This window comes from Ictalurus punctatus, chromosome 1 (assembly GCF_001660625.3).
Source record: "Ictalurus punctatus breed USDA103 chromosome 1, Coco_2.0, whole genome shotgun sequence".
Lineage (NCBI taxonomy): Eukaryota > Metazoa > Chordata > Actinopteri > Siluriformes > Ictaluridae > Ictalurus > Ictalurus punctatus.
The window spans coordinates 25,515,698-25,539,131 of NC_030416.2; the positions used below are offsets into that span (position 1 = coordinate 25,515,698).

The window sequence follows — 23,434 nt, forward strand, 5'->3', positions numbered from 1 at the left end:
AACGATGTATACAGGAATATTCCGATGCCTGTACACATGTAAACATGATATTCGGAATATGGCTGCAACCTAAATATATAGACCTTAAACGTAATCTGATGTGCATGTAAACGTAGTCACTGACTATCAAGTAATAAGGTAAACATAAAGCAAATCAAAGTTCTACTTTACCTTGTGGCACCTGAGACACTAGACGTTTGGCTTCCTCTACTGTTGTACAAAGCACCTGGATGAAACTCTGGGAGATTCCTTGCAAAGCTGTGAAATCAGACACACTGTAGATGTGTTGGTCATGTGGCTTAGTGGCAATTTCCTTCAGCTGCTCCATATCAGCATCTTTAATACCAATGGCATAAAGTATGATTCCCTGGTGTTTCAGGTCCTGCGCATGTGGTTCCACATTGTCTTGTGACTGTCCATCTGTGATAACCACTGCAATTTGAGGCACCCCATCTTTAGCACGACTTCCTGCTTCTTTCACAAAGTGCTGCTTTAGCAAGAAGTTTAAACCTAATCCAGTCTTGGTGCCACCTCCTCGGTATGGGAGATTTGTAATGTAGTCAAGAATCTTTTGCTTGGTTTCAAAGCTGTTAAAGTAGAATTCACTATGTGGTGAATTGCTGTACTGCACCAAGCCGATTTGAACCTTGTTAGGGCTCACATCGAAACTGTTCACCAAAGTGAGAAGAAAGTCACGGATCTTCTGGAAGTTTTCTGTGCCAATACTCCAAGACCCATCCACCAGGAAGACAATATCAGCTAATGCTTCCTGTGTGCATACTGGCAAAGGAAAAAGTCCAGGTCACTTGTACAGTATGACTGTTTTGTTAATAACATCCATTTGCACTGTTCAGGTCCAGTAAACAACAACTTTTCTTCATCTGTTTCCTCTTTAAATTATTCCATTAATTAAATTAAAATGGCATGCTAATCACTTGTGTGAACTATACATACCTGTTTTCTGTGCACTGTTCACAAAGAAACACGATGCTAAAATAAAGAGTGGCAGCAGTCCTTTTATTTTTCCCATGGCCTCAGTGATCTAAAGGGGAAATTAAGAATAATAACAAATATATTCCTATAATTTACAAAGTATGTCAAGACAGTCAGTATGTACATTGAGCAAAATTGCTAACATGAAACATAATTCACACTGAATGTCTGGCAAGTTGGAAATTAATACATACTTCTTTACATCTGAGACAGTGTGAGGGTAGTAGACACCACTCAAAAGCCAAAAATTACAAACATATGATGTCTAATATTCTATCACAGTGCATATCTGAAACTAGGTCATATTCTGTTATGTTATTTGAAAACAGCATCTTTTTTTTTTATTTTTTTTAGCTAAACTAACAAATAGACATCTATGTGATCTGGGGACTGTGGGAAAAACCTGGCCTGTGGTAAATTAAATTGCTTGTACGTTCCAAAGATAACCCCGAGGATGCAAGCAACCACAAAGTCAAGCATTGGAGCACACGTCTCACATTGCAGAGAGCTCACAGCTCAATAAATATTATTTATATTTGATAGAATTCTGGCAATATATGTTCCAGTAAACATTCCAGTAAACAGTGGTTCTGGCCCACAGTCTTCAAAGCCTTGTCCTTTCTTTGAAGCTACTGTTAAATTTGATTTCAAGGCAAAAAATCTATTAAAAAATCTATAAAAAATCTAGACTAAAAAAATGTAAAACCATCAAAGGGCTGATCATGTTACTTACAAAAAAAGGTCATTTTTTAAAAAATGAATCCACCTTGTCCTCTTCAGTTGTTAAATTAAAGTTCTCTTATCGATACCAAGAACAGGCAAAACCATGTTAGATTGTAATTAATATTTCTATATGGTGCCTTTTTCTACCACAGATGCAGTATACAAAACCTTCTAGTATGGTTGTGAATTGAGGGGAGCAGCCCGTGGAGTATGTTTTAGTAGGACACAAGCCAGGTCTTAATCAACTCTTTCTGGGTCGTCTGGGAAAGGGTTTGATGTGTAAAGAACAGAAACACTCAATTGTCCTATTCTATTCTATTCAATGAGCATGTGATGATGTTAAGCTACAGATGTTCGTCGTCCTTATATACATGGCTGTCTCCAAAATCACTGACATCACTTTGGCCTTTCTGCTTCAAATTCCTTTCTTAATTAAAATATCTATAAATGACTATCTTTAAGAACAGATGTTTTTATGAAAAAGTGGGAAGATACAGACAAAGCACAACGCAATGTGCACTCACCAGCCACTTTATTAGGAACATCTGTACACCTGCATATTCATGTATTTACTGAATCAGCCAATCATGTGGAAGCAGCACAATGTATAAAATCATGCAGATATAGGTGAAGAGCTTCCGTTAATGTTCAACTCAAACACCAGAATGGGGAAAAATTTAATCTCTGTGACTTTGATCATGGCATGATTGTTGGTACCAGACAGACTGGTATGAGTGTTTCAGAAACTACTGATCTCCTGGGATATTCATGCACAACAGTCCCTAGAGTTTACACAGAATGGTGCAAAAACAAATAAATCCAATGAGCAATTGTTCTTGTTGATGAGTGAGGTTAGAGGGGAGATAAGAAGACTATAGTAACTCAAATAACTGTTTTTACAAGTGACTAGTAAAGCATCTTAGAATGTACAACATGTTGAACCTTGCCTCGGAATGGATGTTATTATTATCTTCCCTTGACCAGTTTCGGTGACTCTGTGCCCACCATAGCCTCAGACTCCGGTTCTTGGCTGACAGGAGTGAAAACCGACGTGGTCTCCTGCTGGTGTACCCCATCTGCCTCAAGGACTTATGTGTTTTGTGTTCTGATATGCTTTTCTGCTCACCATGGTTGTAAAGCGTGGTTATTTGAGTTACCATAGATTTTCTGTTAGCTCAAGCCAGTCTGACCATTCTCCTCTGGCCTCTCTCATCAACAAGGCGTTTCTGCCCACTCGATTTTAAATTTATTTATTTATTTTTTTCACTTTTGCGCCATTCTATGTGAACTCTAGACTGCTGTGTGTGAAAATCCCATGAGACCAGCAGTTTCTGATATGTTCAATACAGTCTGTCTGATACCATGTGTCATCTGTCTGGAGCCATGCCACTGTTACTGAGGTCACATTGTCTCCTATTCTAATGTAGAAATAAGCAGGTTTACAAGTGTAGATTAATAATTTGTTCACAAAGTTTTACAAGATTTTACATTTTAAATAGTTGAGCAGAATCATTGCAATGCAACAGTCCATATACTGCTGAGTAGTGAACAGAGTGAGTGCAAGTGATGTAATGCAGCATGCACAACTATATCCATATTTTTTCTCTGAAAATTCAGTAACTCTATCACATTAACAACAGCATGTCATGAGCCGGATCCCTGCTTCCTGTCACTCCCTATAAAACCAAATAAAAATCCTAAGGAAGTTCATAATTATGCCTTATTATGTTTATCAGTGCAGAGGGAGAGAATTCAAACCCATTCTACTTATAAGGGTGCTAATTTGCAGTATGTCCTGTTCAGTACAGTGAACTAGAGTGTATGACCAAAAAACAAGAAGTTAAAGACAAATGGAGCAACCTTGTGAACCATTGAAAGGAAAGACAGAGGACATGATATTTGATTTGTATGTTTTTTTCTTACAGCCCCAATTCCAAAAAAGTTGGGATGTTGTGTAAAATGAAACGAAAAACAAAATGCAATGTTTTGCAAATCTAATAAACCCATATGTTATTCACAATAGAACATAGAAAACATATCAAATGTTTAAACTGAGTAAATGTACCATTTTAAGAACAAAAAAGAAGGTAATTTTGAATTTAATGGCCGCAACACTTCTAAAAAAAAAGTTGGGACGGGGCAAAAAAACTATATTTTACATTCTAATCCTTTAAAAAACTCTTTAAACCCTCACTAACAGCCAGTTCTGTTTGTACAACCAGATTGTTTTAGAAAAAAATAAATATTTTAGGTTGCTAAATGAGCAAACTATACACTTCCTGCACAGATGCATGGCATTGCTATATCAGTGCAAATGTGGTCTATCAAGATGAAACTGTTTAGTTTACAGCCTTTTAAGTAAACATCCTAATCTCTTAAAGACTCAAGAAACACTGCAATCATTTACTACAAACAAAAGTACAGACTCCTTTTAAGTGAAGAAATGGTACAATGTTATCAGGCTTTCTTTAAAGGGAAAGGTATGGATTATGGAACTTGCACTTCACCAGTAAAAAAAAAAAAACAGGACTGGATAACTAGCAAATTCTGGTCCTCTTCACTGAATCAGAGCATTTGGCTCAACTAACAAGTAATAGTTGACTCTTCTGACTCCCAAAGATCTCAGGCAAAGTTTGCAGTATTATGACCCGTTATGGTTCTTATTTGTTCTTATTTTCATGTATGGCTTATATCGTTTATCAAAATCTTACTGTACCTTATAATGAATTAAATAACATTTTATGCTTGCTGTGTCCGTGCTTCATTAAGAACATTATTCTCCATTTTTTTTCCTGATAAATGATTTCTTCCCTTAGGATACTGATCCGATTCATCAATAGATCGTCAACAAGTCAAACACACAATACCATTTATGGAAATGAACAGCTCAGAAGTTGAAAAGAGGTTTTCATAGAAGCAGTAAATTAGCATATACTTCAAGGATAATGGGATTGCCTAGAAAAAAAATCTTACACTAAGTCAAGGTTACACCGATTAAATAAATGACAATGCATACACCATTGGACAACAAATGACATAAGTAATTGTATACACTCTTAGAAATAAAGGTACCAAATTCTGCTTTTCTTCATCTAATAGTCAGTACCATAAATGGAACATCTTTTCTACGTTTAGTATGCATCTTTATTCCTTTAAAAAATATTGCACATAATTAAACGTACATAATTGTACATAATTTTTTTTTTAAAAAGGTACATAATTAAACTCTAAAGCTTTATTCTTAAAGGTGATTAAAGTTAGAAATAAAAAAAAATGCATATTAAAGGTACAAATGTTTAAATGATGGTCCCACACAAGAGACAAGAAAAAAGTACAGTGAGGAGAGTGTACTCAGCCTAAACTCTGTTTAAGAAAATTAATTATTATATTTTTTATTAGTAAAACAATTTTACAAAACTGTCTGCCTAGCCATGTTTGTGTTCAAAATTGTTGCAGAAATATACAGGGTAACTTTCAACTATTAATGATTGCAGGCCAGAGAGAGAGAGAGAGAGAGAGAGAGAGAGAGAGAACACGAGTTCTCTTCACGGCCTTCCTTCACTACTATCTTAAAGACAATACTGTACAGTATACAATAAACACGCCGATTTTATGCTTTACTTAAAAAGCTAAAATTAAACAGCATACCGTACCACTCTTATCCGCACCTAAAGACCACTATGTTTTTCAAAAGCTGCTTTTGGAAGTTGCTCACCTCAAAAGTTCGATGTAGATATCATTGAAGCAAATTATCTTCAAATTGTCGTTCACAGTCAATTGTGCTAAATGTTATTTACAAAATAAGAAGTATAAACAGCACAGGCGCGGACCGTGCGCGTTTGAATTAAGTGTATTAATGTGAAGCAGAAATGTGAGGCAGAAAAGCAGGAGCCTAGGGAGCACTTGAGCCACACCTCCCTCCCCTGTAACACTGACTCTGTACACCACAGGATGAGGCTTCCCAGGCACAACTTCAAGTCCTTTTTTCCCTTTAAGCTAAATTATATGCACCATTATCAATACAACATCTATGGAATGTTTCTGGGAGACCCTAACAAATATTAATACTTTGCACCATGAGGGTTTTTCTTCACAGTTTTACTCTGCAAGGTTCATTTGAACTCTCAGTTAAAGGCTTAGATTAACATTAAACATACATGTCATACACGCATGTTTATACAGCATGGTGTTTAGCATGGCTTTTGTTCAGCCAGACAGCACATTCTTCTGTCTATGATAGTAGGGAGTGTTTTTTTTAGGCAGTCATCCAACATATTCTGGTACATAGAGGGCCTCAAATGTTGCCTTTCATCATAAATCTTGTGAATCAACCCTTAGTCTGACACCTCCTTCTGCGAATTAGTTTTTTTTTTTGTCAACACGCTGGTCATTACAAGTACGCTTCTATGATTGAAATCACACAACTATAGCCATCAGATGAGTCTGTGGTGTTATTTTGACTGAAAATCAGTTTGGGGCCAAGAACATTCCTGCTTCAATGAGCTTTCAAATAATCAAGAATTTTTCAGGTTTTTCTAACAGATGACCTGTTCTTGGCATGCCGTTATAATCCATTCCTTCTAAAGGTTGGACATGGTAGGTTGTAGGTGTAAGTGTAGGCTTAGTGGTTAGCACGTTTGCCTCACACCTCCAGGGTCCGGGGTTCGATTCCCGCCGGGGCCATGTGTGTGCGGAGTTTGCATGTTCTCCCCGTGCTGCGGGGATTTCCTCCGGGTACTCCGGTTTCCTCCCCCAGTCCAAAGACATGCATGGTAGGCTGATTGGTGTGTCTAAAGTGTCCATAGTGTATGAATGGGTGTGTGTGTGTGTGTGTGTGTGTGAGTGTGTATGTGATTGTGCCCTGCGATGGATACCCTACCTTGTGCCTGATGCTCCCTGGGATTGGCTCTAGGTTTCCCTGTGACCCTGCAGAATGAGTAAGCGGTGGAAGATGGATGGAAAATAATCCTGGTCAAGGGGTGTCATGGAAAGATATTTGTAGCAACAGAAGATAGTGAAGAAAGCAGAAACCTTATCTCATGTACTCCTCCAGGTTGCAGTAAGTCACAGAATTTCTCCAGAAAAGTCTACACAGTACTGATATAACGCATAATATGTGACACAATGATCATTTTGTAATCACAGATTATATTATTCGGTTAGTACTTATTATTATAAGTTTATTATTATTATATTATTCGAATAACTTATTTTATCTTGTAAGAAATAAAAGAACTGCACAGCATGAAAGTCTTCAACCTCCAGACATGCACATTTGTGTATGATTCATGAAAAGAAATATATCAATTGGGAGTTTAAGTCAAGGAAATGCTCATATAGATTTATATAATATGAAGAGTGATTAAAATTACACAAGGAGCCGGAACAATTGTAACAAGCTCGTTTTCTCTACATCATTTCTCAACAAACACCAGTGGGAATCTTGTAATTGTCTTGGAGATATATATTGGTCAAAAAATAAAGAAATCATTTTCTCTGAAAAACTGAAATGTGTGCAGTTGTGTACACACAGATCTACACAAAGTTTAAGAACAGAGTTTGCTAGAAGGTGAGGAATCGTGCAATTTGTGGTATAATTGTAACACTTCTTATAATTACACAGAATCCAGCTTCAGGGAATTTCAGAGTGTTAAGTGTGGTGAAAAATGACAGAAAGAAAGAACCAAGAAAGAAAACGTACTAATTTTTCCTTGCATGAAAACAAATTGCAGTGGATGCAGAGTGCATGTATTATCCTTTTTACATGATAGAATTATAGTTAAACCCTAGAAACCATATACCCAGTATCTTCCCAGTATATACTATACTACAGTAATCTCGATTACTATGATTATATATATATATATATATATATATATATATATATATATATATATATATATATATATATATATATATATATATATATATATAATCATGATATACCACAAGATATATAGATATATATATCTCTATGTGTATATAATACATAGATAGATAGATAGATAGATAGATAGATAGAGCGAGAGACAGAGAATGACATATTTATGAGCTTTGCACCATCTGTCATCAATTTCAGAGACACTGTTCTGCACATGCTTAATGGTCATGCAATGATCTTTTGTAAATACCTTCTCTTGTAAATAATGTTTTCCTAAAGGAATGTCTAATGAAGTAGTGCATGTATACATTATTTTACTAGTGTATGTGTAATTTTACAGCATTTGTGAATAGTGTTACTACTAAACCATACAATGTTACAGGTGTGCCACTCTATTGGAAACAGTTGTAACACTGGTCTCCTTTTCGTTGAAAATGTATGATATTCACTGACAATATAGAGAGACTTGCACTTTATTGCACACTGTTATGTGGGAAGTATGTAAGTCCATAAATCGTTGAGTAATTGAACTCCAAACCAAACAATGTTACAGCTCTGCTGACTATCCCCTACATGGGTATTTTTTGTCATCTACTATCTTTACAGAATATGTTCAATGTTTACTTCACTACATTTTTGTCATGTATGTAAGTATATCATTCCCATCAGAGAAACAAGCCAGACATTGTGTTCCAGACTTTATTTTCAGTGTATGTTTCTTAAAAAAAAAGTTTTCAATGTTCTCAAATCACCACATACCACACTCCTACTGACTTATGCATGCATACAAGTAGAATTGCATACAAGAAGAAGAAAGCCAAAGTGCAATAGGCCTAAACGAATGTTGCCTTGCAACCATCTGGTGCCCACACGATAAGATCTTTTGAGCATGCGATAATCACAAAAAAAATACACACCATGCCCTTTCAGGGCTCTGTAGAAAACAAACAAACAAACAAACAACAACAACAACAACAACAACAACAACAACAAATATAGCTGCAGGCAGCAATGGTGGATTCCTCCTCAAGATTGCGGCTCATTTAAAAATTGACATGGGAGAGAATTGTATCCCACCAATACAACAGTTCAATGCATTTGGAATAATGGCAGATTTTACGTTCATTTTGGTAGTTTTCTGTCTTCTGCTCATGTGTTTCTGAGTGAGCATATACAGATCGCTAAACATATTTTTGCTTGTAGAGAGGCTTGAATGACCACTCAAGCAAAAAGTAAAGTTGATGCTTTTTACTTTGTTCCATAAGTGCAATCATGTAAATTCTCTTGATAATTTTCTCTTACATTTCTTGTGAAACTGAAAAGAAATACAAAAACACTTATTTAACATACAGTAGTCAGTGAATACAGTTCAGTTTACAATGCAATCTTTTAAGCTATATCCACCAGTGTACTTTGGCTCAACCCATGACAAACAATAAATCACGATAAATATATTGTTAAACATAATATAACATACTATTATTCCTTTTAATGTCAACGTTTTTGGAGATATGAGGTTGCCATCGTGCATGGTAACATACTGTAGTGTCCTCTTTGTGTGTGGCACAGATCAAGTCCATAGGTTAATGTTCCATTGATTTATGGACACAAGAAATATGTGCAACAGTGCCAATTTTTATTTGACAGTGGCTTAGTGGTTAGCACGTTCGCCTCACACCTCCAGGGTCCGGGGTTTGAGTCATGTCGGGGCCATGTGTGTGCGGAGTTTGCATGTTCTCCCCGTGCTGCGGGGGTTTCCTCTGGGTACTCCGGTCTCCTCCCCCAGTCAAAAGACATGCATGGTAGGCTGATTGGTGTGTCTAAACTGTCCGTAGTGTATGAATGGGTGTGTGAGTGCATATGTGATTGTGCCCTGCGATGGATTGGCACCCTGTCCAGGGTGTACCCCGCATTGTGCCCGATGCTTCCTGGGATAGGCTCCAGGTTCCCGTGACCCTGAAGAAGGAGTAAGCAGTAGAAGATGGATGGATGGATGGATGGGGTTAAAAGATCAGACAAGTACATAGGGGCCAAGCCATGCAAAGCCTTGTAGGTAAGCATGAGTATTTTAAAATATACACAAAGGCGATCCAAAGGACTCCAAAATAGGAGTGATGTGATCACCTGTCCTGGTCCTGTACAGGATTCTAGCTTATTAATATGGATTTAGAGACCCCAACAAGTAAAGCATTACAATAATCAATTCAGGAGAATACAAAACTATTGATCAGTCTTTCAGCCACAGAGAAAGATAACATGGGATGTGGTCTTTCAATGTTTCTGAGATGAAAGAATGATGTTTTAACTAAATTCTTAACATGAGGATCAAATGTTAAATTTGCATCGAAGATCATCTTTAATTTTGTTTTAAATTCCAGAGCAGAGCCATCCATATTTAAGGTTAATGGACCTGCTTTACGGAGCTGGTGGGGTGTACCAATGAGCATGACTTCAGTTTTGTCACTGTTAAGACAAAGAAAATTTAGAGACATTCATTCCTTTATCTCAGGAATACATTATGCAAGAAAGGCAACAGCCACACAATCAACAGGTTTTGAATGGATGTAAATGTGAGTGTCATCTGTGTAAAAATGATAATTAAGACCAAGAGATGTTAAGAGCTGACCAAGGGGAAACAATTAAATGCTAAAAAGAAAAGAGCCCAAAATCGAACCCTGAGAAACACCACATTTAACCATGCCAATGTTGGACCTACAACCACCCAAGGAAACAAACTGCTGATGATCTTGACCAGTTCACGCAGTGTCGGTAACATCAAATACTGTTTCAAGATGAGTGAGTAGGAGAGAATGATACACAGTGTCAAAAGTGGCACTGAGATCAAAAAGAATCAGAATTGAAAGACAGCCAGAGTTCAAGGCCATGAGTGTATAGTTGAGAGGCCACAATACATTCCAGAATTTTTGCAAGAAAGGGAAGATTAGAAATGGGATGAAGGTTGTTAAGATTGTCCAAGTCTAAATTTGTCTTTTTAAGTACAAGGGTTACAGCAGCAGTTTTAAGAGCTGCTGGCACAACACCAGTACAGTGAGTCATTCATTATATTCAGGATAACAGGACACATTGAAGTAAAACATGACTTGTACAAACAGGTTGGGATAGGATCAACTATGGAAGTGGCAGCTTTTGTTTGTGATACCTCATTTCTAAATGAAACCACACCAAGTGATTTCACATTCATATTTCATAATCATATAATGTATTTCATATAATATACAATAATGTTATTTTAGTTGTTATATCAAATGTGATTATTGCTGGTTCATTTGAAATATCAAAATATGCTCCCCATACTCTTCTAGTACACTTATCCCTGTTTATAATTAAACAAAAAAGCAATAACGATGTCATAATGTTGTGAGAATTACACTATTATAGGAAATACACAACTGAAGGTGGAAACACATTGGGTAGCATTTTTTAACAGGGTAGTGTGAATTGATAAACTCTGCTATCAACTCGTGCTACTGTAGCAAAATCTGAGAAGATAGCACAAATCGGCAGAACACCAGCACACACCTCAAAACTACACACTCTACTGATGACCTTGCTTAATTGACCACCGTTAAGTTTGATCAATTAAATTATTAATGTCAATTAATCAATCGTTGATTAATCATTAGCATCCCTGGTTTAGATATTCACCCATGCATCATCATCATCATCATAATCATAATTTTTTTTTTTTAAGGCCCCCAGTGTTCGGAAGGAATTCATTACTGATGAAAGGCTGATGTTTACAGAGGTCGCTGGCAAAGCAACACGAGCCACGCTGTAAAGCTGAACTTTTTTTTTGCTTCATGCAAATTAGAAGAAAAGCAACATGATATTGCCAGATTCAGGCATTAAACACTGATCTTTTTTACATTTACATAAACTGTGGTGATTAATTGTGAGAATATCAGATATTTGATGTAGTGAAAAATATATAAGCAGGTATAATGTAGGTGGAATATTATACTGGTGTAGTTGGGGGAACCCAACAGTTTAAGTGTGCTTATATGGTTATAATTACAGTGATATAAAAATGTAAAAATATATAAATATAAAACGTGTGAATTATATCCAAAATTTGGATTAAACATTTTTCTTCAAACTATAAACATTTCATTAAAATGGTAACTACATAGAAATATGAATTCACAAAAGTATTCACTTTATTAAAGAATGAGCATCTTCATAGGAATTTTCTTTTATGATGAAGTGAAATATTGATTGTAGTGAGTCCCATTTCATTTACAGAGGTATAGTAACAGAAATGTCAGTAACAAGAAAATGCCTCTATCATTAGAGGGAAGTAAATGCTATTACAATACTTCTGGTACGGTAGCAAACAAGCTGGATGCTTTAATGTATGCAAGTTATTTGGATATCACATAAAAGTATTATTGTATCCTACTGTGCCATCATTTCATATAAAGCCAGAGAAAATAAGGAGTAATTTGAAAAGGTCACTGTACAGTATGAAGCTCTACACAGTGGGCTTCACATTCATACTGAGTGTCAAATCTGTTAAGGTTCCCATCACATCCTCCATAAACGAAGCGAGAGCATTTGTTCAGCTCTTGGTCATAGAACCATTTGATTACATAGTTCCTGCAGGGCCCTGTGTCTTTTTTCAGATAGCACTTATCTGGAAGGGGAGACAGGGAGAGAAGAGTTAGTAGGAATGCTTTACAGTTAAGTTATATAACAATGATACTGTTGATATTGCAGTGTTCATGGATACAGATGACACATGCCATGAAACATTCAATTTCTGTAGCAAAAACCGTTGCTGTTACCATCACAATTGCCATACTAGAGGTGTAAGCATGCACCGTCCACACTATTATAGTACCATCCTTTGACATATTCTCCACACATGGTGCCCCTGTCCATATGCAGTAAACACTGGACTAAGAGCAAAACAGTACAGAAACATGTATGGTGCATGCAGGACACAGGAATCACACTACAATTGCTCACATCTGTACTACTCATGTTCATACACAAATATCATACAGTCTGTTCATAATGATTTAAACTGTAAGCCTAGATCTGTTGTGATATAAACTCTTGATGTGTAGTAAAATTACTGTTGTCATAATAGATGTTTTTGGAAATTTAATTTAATTTAATTTTTTATACATGCTCAATTCCACAATAAAAATGAATGTGCTGTACCATGTCCTAGAGTCAGCAGGTCGAAATTTTCATACTCCATCTGTGTCCCTGTCTGTTCAGCATATTCTGTCTCTTCTTCTGTCTCCTCATATTCTTCCCCTGAATTCTCAGGGTAAAATATTCTTGGGGGAGGGATCCTGAGGAAAAAGTACTTCTTTTATTAATGTTGTCTTTCTGTACACGTGCTCCTGATTTGTTAAACATAAGTTAATTTTTAAAAAATCAATTATATAATAAGAAATACTAATGCAAGCATTATAATATAACATAAATAAGAAATAATGGGTACAAACTAAATCCTTGGATAAAACTTAATGTGCCTGACTTCACAATGTGACTGCCTTTTGACAAGTGTGCATATGATAAGTATATAATGTTTTAATTGATATTTATTCAACGTAACTCAGGGCCACCATTGTCAATATTGCCAGTATTGCCATGGCTACTACTAATTTAATGCCTGCAGTACTACTTTACATAGCTGGCAAAGATACAGTTTAGTCAGTGAATAAAGGCAGTTTATTTGTTTGAGCATTAACCCTCCTGGCAGTTTTATTGAATCTAGGTGAAACCAGTTTTGATTTAATCTCAGTAATCTAGATGCAAATCATAACTTCAAGATGTGCAACTGGAGCAAATCATTCCATACTGTCAAATGGTCCAAGGTTTTGTGATTATAAAACCTAAGATATTTTTACTTTATGTTTGAAAACAACTGTATATAGCTACTTTAATGTAAGTGCTATAGAAACTCACTTCAGTGTTGGCACTGACATTAAACACTCTTTCCATAAATGGTCTCCTAACAGAAAACTTCACCATATCAACGATTATATGGTTTTCTTTGTTAAATAAAAACACATTTTTAATGTTTGAATAGGCTTAGATTATTTGGAGTGTCCATCATACAAATCCATTTGAATGAGCTTTTAGGAACGTAAATTACATTAATATAAACGTATTTAACATTTTTTTTTTGCTGTTATAAACATGCATAGCTATGATGTTTTAGAAAATAAATTAACACCTAAATCAAGAATTCAAATGTTATGTGGTATGATTAATATTAATCAAGACACAATTTCTGATATAAAAAAGGCAAAATATTTGACTGGGACATCATAATGCACACCCCATACTGCTTAAATTCCACTTTAAACAGCTTCCTGCATTCCTACACACAATATTCCATTATGATAAAGTGAAAACATTTTTAGAAATCAAAGCGTGAAATATCTCATTTAGCACCCTTATTTCATTCATACCCTTATGGCACACCAAATTCAGCTTAGGTGCATCTTGTTAGTTTTGATTATCTTGAGACGTCTCTAGAACTTGAGGGATAGACATAAGTATACAATTACTGTAATAATAAATAACTGTAATATCGTAATATGTCAAATTTGGAGTATACTTTGTTGTTTCATCAGCAGAAGTCCAGTACTGTTGTTAAAAGTTCACCGCCTCAATCTTTTGCTGCTAACATTTCTTGTGGGTTTTAAATGTGACCAAGATATGGCTGACAGATTAAGCCATTTGACAGAAGAGAGAAGAGAGCAAATGCTGTAAACAACTCTGTTCTGAAGCTCTCACTTGAAAGAAAATTTCAGAGCTCATTAAGAAAATGGTTAGTCAGGGTTTTGATTCTGATTGGAAAATTAAACAACAACTTGAATGGCTAGAAACAACGAAAGAACCAGTAAAATTCCAATTTCTAGCCATTTGTGCTTATTCTTGGATTTGTGAGATGGGTGGGGTGCCATTAACCCCCGAAGGAAAAATCCCAGAAGGAACTGAGGGATGGTACAACCTTATTACCAAATGTGATAACATAGCAGAGATCACTGGAATTGACATGGGTTGTGATCTTAGAAGTTTGAGTAAAGGGCTTGAAGTGGTTTTTGAAAGAGCAAACAGAACCATGAATTGCAAACCATTGCTGGTTCTCTGTTTCCTCTGCTACAGAGCTCTCTTCTCAGACGGTTCAAGCAGCTGCTGCCTTAAGCACCACCCCACAGACTGATAACCAGACTCATAGGCCTTACAATGAAGCACATGTTATTGAACATTGCTGCTGCAAGTGTCCCTCCCCCTTATACAGGCACCACAGAGCTACCTATAATGCAAGCAAAAGTTAACACAGATCCAGATGTCAGAATCCTTTCTCTCATCCTCAGGGAGTGGAGTGTATTCACATCCAAGGGAATGGCTTCGGCTGCTCCAGTCAGATGGTCTGACAATGATAGGAGAAACAGAGGTGGGGGCTGCTTTCAGGGATCATTTCCCTGGATAAATGTGACTCAAGTTAAACAGAAAATGGGTGAAAACCAATTAAAATATGTTGAGTGTTTCTGTTCAGTGTATGAAAATTACTGTGCTGCAAATGATAATGAAGAAGATTACGATTCACCTATTGTGATTGAATCTGCCACAAGCGGACTGTCAAAAGAATAAAGAGAACTGCTTAGCAGTGGCTCTGTTTACATTCCTAAATGGGACACACTGCTTCAATGGTGTGCTATACTGTAAGCTGGAGCCGTTTACAAGCTCATGATAATCAAACAGTAGCATCAGCTGCTATAGTTGAGGCTGAAACAAATCCACCAAATGACATAGAATGTTTTCGATGTGGCCAGCGAGGACACATGTCCCGTGATTGTTCTAAAACAAGTCCAAAGTGTAAAATGTGTGACAGTTTGGCCATCTGGCTAGATTCTGTAAAAGACCCAGAGGGAAGAAATAAACATAGAAGGAAGTTGCCACCCTGTCTGATAGTGAGCTTGTGAAACAAAAAATTGTTAGGTGAGGATTATGGGTCAGTGGCCTCCGTTTCTTGTGATCTTGTGATCCTCGACCTTTTGTTCATGCATTGTTAGGATGCCAGCATTGCATAGCCTTGATTGATACAGGAGCAACAGTGTCTATCACAAATATTCCTTTTGAAACCATATCTGATTCTTTGTACATAGAAGGTATAAACGGCAAAAATGTGCATCATAAATCTGTTCCTGTCCCTCTCACTCTTGCAGACTCTGATAATGTTTATTGGACTGAATTGTCCAATCGTAGGCACGATAATTGGTGTTGACATTTTGAAAGACCAACAAGCTGATGTTTTGCTCTCAAAAGATAATGAAACAATGCAATGAAACAATTCACTTATCTCAGTCTGAAAATTTTGAAATTGGTCCACAAATTGTAGACACAATTTTTTTTTTGCAGAATGGTGACTATCTGCCTATCTTTACTTCTGAAAGACTCTGCCTCTCTAAGATACCCAATTATATATTTTCATACCCAATTATGTAACTGTCCTGTTGCCAATTAAGCTATGTATGCATGTACAGACAGTTGTGTTAACTGTCTTAAATGTACAAATGTGTGTTAAATGTACAACTGTACAGACAGTTGTGTTAACATAAAGTTTTATATGAGTGTTTATATTTGTAACACTCAGTTTGTGGAATTTATTTTATATAAATGAAAAAAAATGGCACTGAAAGTGTACACCCCCCCCCAAACAATTAATCAGAAAAATAATTGGCTGATTAATCGATTATGGAAATAATCGTTAGTTTCAGCCCTAGGCAAGATGAACTATTTGGTACCTTCTTTAAAAGAAAGAATGCAGTTGTGAGCTTAGAAACATCACAAAGACTGGAAGACCACCAAAACCAATTGTGGTTGAAAGAATTCCTTCCCTGGTAGAAAAATAGACCTTCACAATAGTTATCAGGTGTATCTGTGTCAACAATCGTTGACGTTTTCAACTGCTCATGATTCAAAGCATACAGCCTCATCTTATGGTATGGGCATGTATGAAATCCATTGAAACTGGTTCCCATGTATTAACTGATGATGTGCCTCCTGACAAAAACAGTAGGAGGAATTTTGAAGTGTATAGGACTATATTTCAAATGCATAAAACCCACTGGTTAGCTCTTCACAGTGAGATAGACAATGATCCAAAGCATACCTCAAAAGCAACCAAAGACTCTTTTTAAGGAGTAGAAAGAAGGAGAATGTCCTGCAATGGTCAAGTTTCCTGGCTAGTCATCTGACTTGAATACAATTGAGCATGCATTTCAGTTACTGAAGTAAAACTAAAGGCAAAATGCCCCAAGAAAAAGTAGGAACTGAAGGCAGCTGCAGTAAAGGTCTGGCAGAGCATCAAAAAATAGAGAAAATATAAAATGGAGGAGTTTTGTAATATTACCTTTCAATGGGTGGCCTCTTAGTAACCTCAGAGACATCAAGGACATGACCTTGCTGAAGACTCTCACATTGTTTTCTTAGCATCGGAGCAGGGTAGGTGTTCATATCCCCTGTATTCATAAAATCAGAACAAAGCCAACTCAACCATACACCCATACAATATCTGAGAGCATGAAACAAAAGGAGGGTAAGAGAGCACTTTGATTTTAATTAGGGCTGTCAAAAATAATGCATTAACGCATACAGTTAATTTTAAAATCATATCATGCTATTATTTTTAATTGCATTAATGCACAGCCTTTGTTACAGTATATGCTACTAAGGTAGACACAGCCACTAGGACAACGCACTTTTAAAAGTGCATTTTATAATCATAGGCAATATTTCCTGTACTCAGGTTGTTAAGCATGTGGTTATGATTTTGTGGTTACCGTACTGCAGATATTTAAAATTGAGAAAATTGACTGAGAAGAAATCAAAGATTTTAGGCAGTTCTTTTCATTTTAAAACATTAACAGATTTTTAAGACACCCCTTGTCCTATAATTTCAAAAAGTGTGAAAACCGCTAAGGTGCGTCAAGGAGCAGACAAGACTAAGTCGGCATTGATTGGTGACTACTGGACGAATTTTAGCGACCAAAATTACACGATATGGCCAAAAGTATGCGGACACCTGACCTGACCACTGCACCCATATGTTGGCACAAAGTTGGACGCACACAATTGTATTGAATGCCATTGTATGCTGTAACATAAAATTTTTCCTTCACTGGAACTAAGTGGCGCAAACATGTTCCAACATGACAATGCCCTTGTGCACAAAGCAAGCTCCATAAAGACATGATGTACCCTGACCTTAACTCCACTGGACACTTTTGGAATGAATTGGAACACCAAATACATGCCAGGCCTCCACACCAATCATAATGCTCTTGACCTCACTAACAGTCTTGTGGCTGAATGAGCACAAATCCACAAAGCCACGCTCCAAAATCTAGTGCAAAGTCTTCCCAGAATAGTGGAGGCTGTAATAACAACAACAGGGGGACCAACACTAGGATGGGTTGTTGAGTATACACATACATTCCATCTGGAAAGTATTCACAGCACTTCACTTTTCCCACATTTTGTTATGTTACAGCCTTATTCCAAAATGGATTCAATTCATTATTTTCCTCAAAATTCTACAAACAGTACCCCATAAGAAGTTTGTTTGTAATCTTTGCAAATTTACTAAAAATTAAAAACAAAAAAAGCACATTTACATAAATATTCACAGCCTTTGCTAATACTTTTTTGAAGCACCTTTGGCACCAATTACAGCTTCAAGTCTTTTTGAGTGTGATGCTACAAGCTTGGCACACCTATTTTTGGGCAGTTTCTCCCATTCTTCTTCGCAGGACCTCTCAAGCTCCATCAGGTTGGATGGGGAGCGTCGGTGCACAGCCATTTTCAGATCTCTCCAGAGATGTTCAATCGGGTTCAAGTCTGGGCTCTGGCTGGGACACTCAAGGACATTCACAGAGTTGTCCTGTAGCCACTCCTTTGTTATCTTGGCTGTGTGCTTAGGGTTGTTGTCCTGTTGTAAGATAAACCTTCACCCCAGTCTGAGGTCCAGAGAGCTCTGGAGCAGGTTTTCATCAAGGATGTCTCTGTACATTGCTGCATTCATCTTTCCCTTGATCCTGACAGTCTCCCAGTTCCTGCCGCTGAAAAACATCCTCACAGCATGATGCTGCCACCACCATGCTTCACTGTAGGGATGGTATTGGCCAGGTGATGAGTGGTGCCTGGTTTCCCCCAGACATGACGCTTGCCATTCAGACCAAAGAGTTCCATCTTTGCTCAATATTTGGTCTGAGAGACCTTCAGGTGCCTTTTGGCAAACACCAGGTGGGCTGTCATGTGTCTTTTACTGAGGAGTGGCTTCCATCTGGCCACTCTACCATACAGGTCTGATTGATGGAGTTCTGCAGAGATGGCTGTTCTTCTGGAAGGTTCTCCTCTCTGCACAGAGACACGCTGGAGCTCTGTCAGTGTGACTATCGGTTTTTTGATCACCTCCCTGACTAAGGCCCTTCTCCCCCAATCGCTCAGTTTGGCTGGGTGGCCAGTTCTAGGAAGAGTCCTGGTGGTTCCAAACTTCTTCCATTTACAGATGATGGAGGCCACTGTGCTCATTGGGATCTTCAATGCTGCAGAAATGATTCTGTACCCTTCCCCAGATCTGTGCCTCGATACAATCCTGTCTTGGAGGTCTACAGACAATTCCTTGGACTTCATGGCTTGGTTTGTGCTCTGACATGCATTGTTAACTGTGGAACCTTATATAGAGAGGTGTGTGCCTTTCCAAATCATGTCCAATCAACTGAATTTACCACAGGTGGACTCCCATCAAGTTGTAGAAACTTCTCAAGGATGATCAGTGGAAAGTGGATGCACCCGAGCTCAATTTTGAGTGTCATGGCAAAGGCTGTGAATATTTATGTAAATGTGCTTTTTTGTTTTATATTTTTAATAAATTCGCAAAGATTTCAAACAAACTTCTTCATGTTGTCATTATGGGGTATTGTTTGTAGAATTTTGAGGAAAATAATGAATTTAATCTATTTTGGAATAACATAATATAACAAAATGTGGAAAAAGTGAAGCGCTGTGAATACTTTCCAGATGCACTGTATGAATGTGATAGTTAGGTCTCAACATACTTTTGGCCATGTAGTGTACATTAGCATGGCTGTGAATTACACAGAAAGTTCATGAACAACTGTTGTGTTTCTGCACCATTTGAAAATGAAAACAGTTTTATTTGAGCCAATTACAAGAACAAGAACTGCTACTGGAAATACATGTGTTTAATTTCATTATCTTATTTATTGCACTAATAAGCAATAATGGGCCTCATTTATAAAAGCTGGATATGACCGGATTTATGTGTAAATCGTTAGAATGGACTTTTACACAAGAAATTTGGCATTCACGAATATCCTGTAAATTTTGAAAAATGTTCAGCTCCTGAGTGTGAATAAATTTGCGCATAAGATTTAAACCTCGAATTGACTTCAAATCATATAATTGGCTGGATCATTGCGCTTTTATATATGGAATATACATGCAAGTTTAAATTCCTTATATCCATTACGTTTACAGCATTTAGCAGAACACCCTCATCCTCAGTTTATAAGGGGTTGAGTTACTGAGCAAAAGTGTGGAGGTTCAAGCCCCAACACTCCCTTTTTATTATTAATGTTATATATTATATAAAATATTTTTATTGGAATAGTAGTGAATCCAAATAATTTGCGCTATTGTTTATCAGGCATCTATTATAGTCAAAAATCTTCTGTTTTGCAGGCTTTATCCTGATTGATTTTTGTGGGTGTTTTTTTCTCTCTATATATTAAGATCTGTGATTAAAATAAACAATACTCTTGGAGTTATATACTTACAGTTTATGGTTTTTCATGAAATGTCAATGTGATGAAATATGTGATTAATCACAGAAAGTGTGCATTAATTATTTATGAAAATGAAATTGACAGCCCTAGTACTAATACCAAAATATTTTTGTGAATCATAAATTTCTCTTACGGCTCAGAATGTGTAGGAAAGTCCTTATGAAGCGCCGAGTGTACTCCTGTTCTCCTTGCTTTACATGGCCCAAGTGAACTATGTGCTGTTCTGTGGGAAAGCTGGCAAGCTCATCCACCTGAGTGCTGTTAAAACGATCCCCGACTATAAGAGTGAAAAGCACCACACCCTGACACTTTGCTTTCATGGAGATAAAGTCCAGTTTTGCTATATCAGAATATTCGGTTTCTCCTCCAACTATAAGCAGCACCATCTTGTATTTTCGAGGCCTGGAAACAGTGAGAAGACCCTGCATGATTACGAATTCCATGGCATGACCCAGCCTGGAGTAGCCACCAGTCTGCTGTAGATTTTTGAATATACTCTGCTTCATCAGGTTGTGGTCTTGGAACTGCTGGAAAGTGAAGATCTGCTTGACTGGAGCCTGGGCCTCTCTGTATGATGAACTCTGCTGGTAAAGCGCCACCCGTGCCTGTCTGTCAGCTTTGCTGGGCTGACGGCTCACTACAAGCTGGTCCAACATAGTGCCCAACATCTGCTTCACGCCCTCATACTGATCTGCCTGGATGCTGCGGGAACCATCCACCAGCAATGCCAGGTCCACATTTACCTGCTTTGGAATGGACACCTCACCGGGGCTGGGACAATCTCTAGCTGGATTACAAGGATCTGAGAAGACAGCAGATAAAATAAAACCCTGTTATTAATCCTCTCCATATGGTCTTTATTCCTGACTAAATGTCATCCTGCTTTTTACTTTTTATTAGATCACATGAAAATTTATTATTCAGATCAATATCAACTTATTTTACATATTACCAAAGCAGATGATACATCGCTGGATCTTTTCAAGGGCTGCACTCTGGGTATCTGGTTTGCCCAGCACAGACAAAATAAAACTTCCTGTCTCATCAGCCTTTATTACAACACAGAACAGAAGGAAAGTTGATAAACGGTGCATCACAGCCTGATCATCATCAGGCTTCATCTGCCTCAGACATCACTTCAGACTGTTAACATTTTATATTACCTCAAAAGCACGCTGAACATTAGGAGTATCCCTAAAACCAATAACACCAAGGTTTATATCCAGAGCCTTGTATTCTAGAACAGCCGTGGTTATGGATGTCACATCCTGGGACTGTCCACCAGAGAGGAAGATCGCCACCTTCCTGATCAGAACACCCTGACGAATACGTTTGAAGACATTTCTACCCACAAAGCGCATGGCTGCACCAATGTTGCGTCTGTTGGATGTACGTTCCAGAGGGATGTTCTTCACAGCTTCAATCAAGTCCTTCTTATGATGATGGTCAGAAAAACGGATAAGGTACTTGGTGTTAGAACTGTAAGAGACCACAGACACTCGTGTCCCTGTGGGACAGTTACTTTCAGTGATATTGATGCTGTTCAGCAGAGAAAGAAGAGTCGAGAGCATTCCATCAAATAATGCAGGAGTCACATCATCAGACATGTCCAAACCAATCACCAGTTCAGTGGGGTAGACAGGGCAAGCTGCTTTATCTAGAGGTGCAGACATGCCAAAGAAGAGAGATATGTTTACTGATGTTCTTTTAAACACTGAATCTTTATCATTCTTATTAATGGTGTGTTGCATAGCAAAAAAAAGTAAGAGACCTACCTTTACAGCAGACTGTGGGAGTAAAAAATGGTAAATTAAAGTTAAAAAGAATATAAACTTCTAATTTAATGCAATTTACTAATAATTTTTAGGGATACAGTGAATCCAAGTACAGTATTATGAAACATTACCACAGTTGTTGCGTACGTAGTTGATCAGTTGACAAGTCTAAAAAAATACAAGCCAATAGTCATAGACGGCATAAAGAAACGGATCAGTGACCCCTGAAAAGCAAAAAAGGCTTGAACTTACAGACATTTCTCTTGTTCCTGGTGGTCCTTTATGGCCCTTTTAGTGAAAATATAAGCAATATGAATTAAATTAATAGTAAATTTTCAAATATAATGAATAATGTTATTAAAGCTCACAAACCCTGTGACCAGGTGGCCCGACATCACCGGGATCACCCTCTTCTCCCTGCCTGCCTGAATTTCCCTGTAATACATCAGGCCAATTTTGAGCAAAATAACCATTCAGAGAAAGGAACTATTATTGGTTATGGATCATTAATGTCAACTACATTATTCTTACCCCTCTTCCACTTTTGCCTTTAGGACCATCATCTCCATTTCTCCCAGGATCTCCAGTTTGACCCTGAGAATAAAAATAAAAGATTATTACTGATAGTGTCACTGAACTACCTTAGAACAGGGTTTAGAATATCTGTTGCTACTAGTTATCTCCACAGTCAGTCACAGGGAAGTCTATATATTTTACTGTATTAAGAAATAGTATCCTACATACTGGTTGTCACGAGTTCCCCTTTAAGCAGCGCGCTGTGGAGCATATGAGCGCGTGTGCACGAGCAGGTGCGCGAGCACCTGCTTTTCCCTTGTGGACAATCGTGACATTTCGACACGTGCATTTGTTTATGTTTCTGTCATGTCTCCTCCCCTTTCTGTCATTGGTTGTAGTTTCACTTGTGTCTGAATTGCCCTCAGCCGTTACAACGCTGATTATCTCCGCATACCGTGCGCCTTCCAGTACACAACGCAGAATATTAAATAAGTTAGATAGTAGATTACTGTAGAGTCCTTACGATAGATAACCACAGTCCATAGTTTCATGTTTCGAGTCTTAGTCTTAGTCTTGGTCCATAGTTCATGTCATGTTTAGTTTCGTTTGTTAAGTTCACGCTGGTTTCTCCGCTACCAGTCCCCCGCTGTTGTGTATGTTTCATGTTTGGTATATCAACCCTGTAT

The 23,434-nt window shown here is 37.5% G+C and overlaps 2 protein-coding genes across 5 annotated transcripts in view; both read right to left on the reverse strand.

The window, feature by feature from the left end:
• Window positions 1-5,612, reverse strand: part of LOC108270926 (collagen alpha-6(VI) chain) — a 39,188-nt gene extending 33,576 nt beyond the window's left edge. Inside the window, exons 1-3 of one of the 2 annotated variants that reach the window (XM_017477952.3) lie at window positions 5,432-5,612; window positions 955-1,042; window positions 172-780 (exon numbers count right to left, since the gene is read on the reverse strand). In XM_017477952.3, the coding sequence (XP_017333441.2) occupies window positions 172-780; window positions 955-1,030 (685 nt within the window). In that variant the 5' untranslated portion in view covers window positions 1,031-1,042; window positions 5,432-5,612. The remainder of the gene's footprint in view (window positions 1-171; window positions 781-954; window positions 1,043-5,431) is intronic. The other variant, XM_053683345.1, reaches the window with a different exon arrangement.
• A 6,141-nt stretch (window positions 5,613-11,753) lies between these two features.
• Window positions 11,754-23,434, reverse strand: part of LOC108270904 (collagen alpha-6(VI) chain) — a 43,968-nt gene continuing 32,287 nt past the window's right edge. For all 3 annotated transcript variants that reach the window (XM_017477920.3, XM_017477910.3, XM_053683346.1), the window contains 11 exons: window positions 22,764-22,826; window positions 22,605-22,667; window positions 22,485-22,520; window positions 22,364-22,400; window positions 22,233-22,244; window positions 21,621-22,114; window positions 21,410-21,506; window positions 20,591-21,259; window positions 17,001-17,109; window positions 12,785-12,921; window positions 11,754-12,251 (listed from right to left, as the gene is read on the reverse strand). In XM_017477920.3, coding sequence (XP_017333409.1) covers window positions 12,070-12,251; window positions 12,785-12,921; window positions 17,001-17,109; window positions 20,591-21,259; window positions 21,410-21,506; window positions 21,621-22,114; window positions 22,233-22,244; window positions 22,364-22,400; window positions 22,485-22,520; window positions 22,605-22,667; window positions 22,764-22,826 — 1,899 coding nt within the window. In that variant the 3' untranslated portion in view covers window positions 11,754-12,069. The remainder of the gene's footprint in view (window positions 12,252-12,784; window positions 12,922-17,000; window positions 17,110-20,590; window positions 21,260-21,409; window positions 21,507-21,620; window positions 22,115-22,232; window positions 22,245-22,363; window positions 22,401-22,484; window positions 22,521-22,604; window positions 22,668-22,763; window positions 22,827-23,434) is intronic.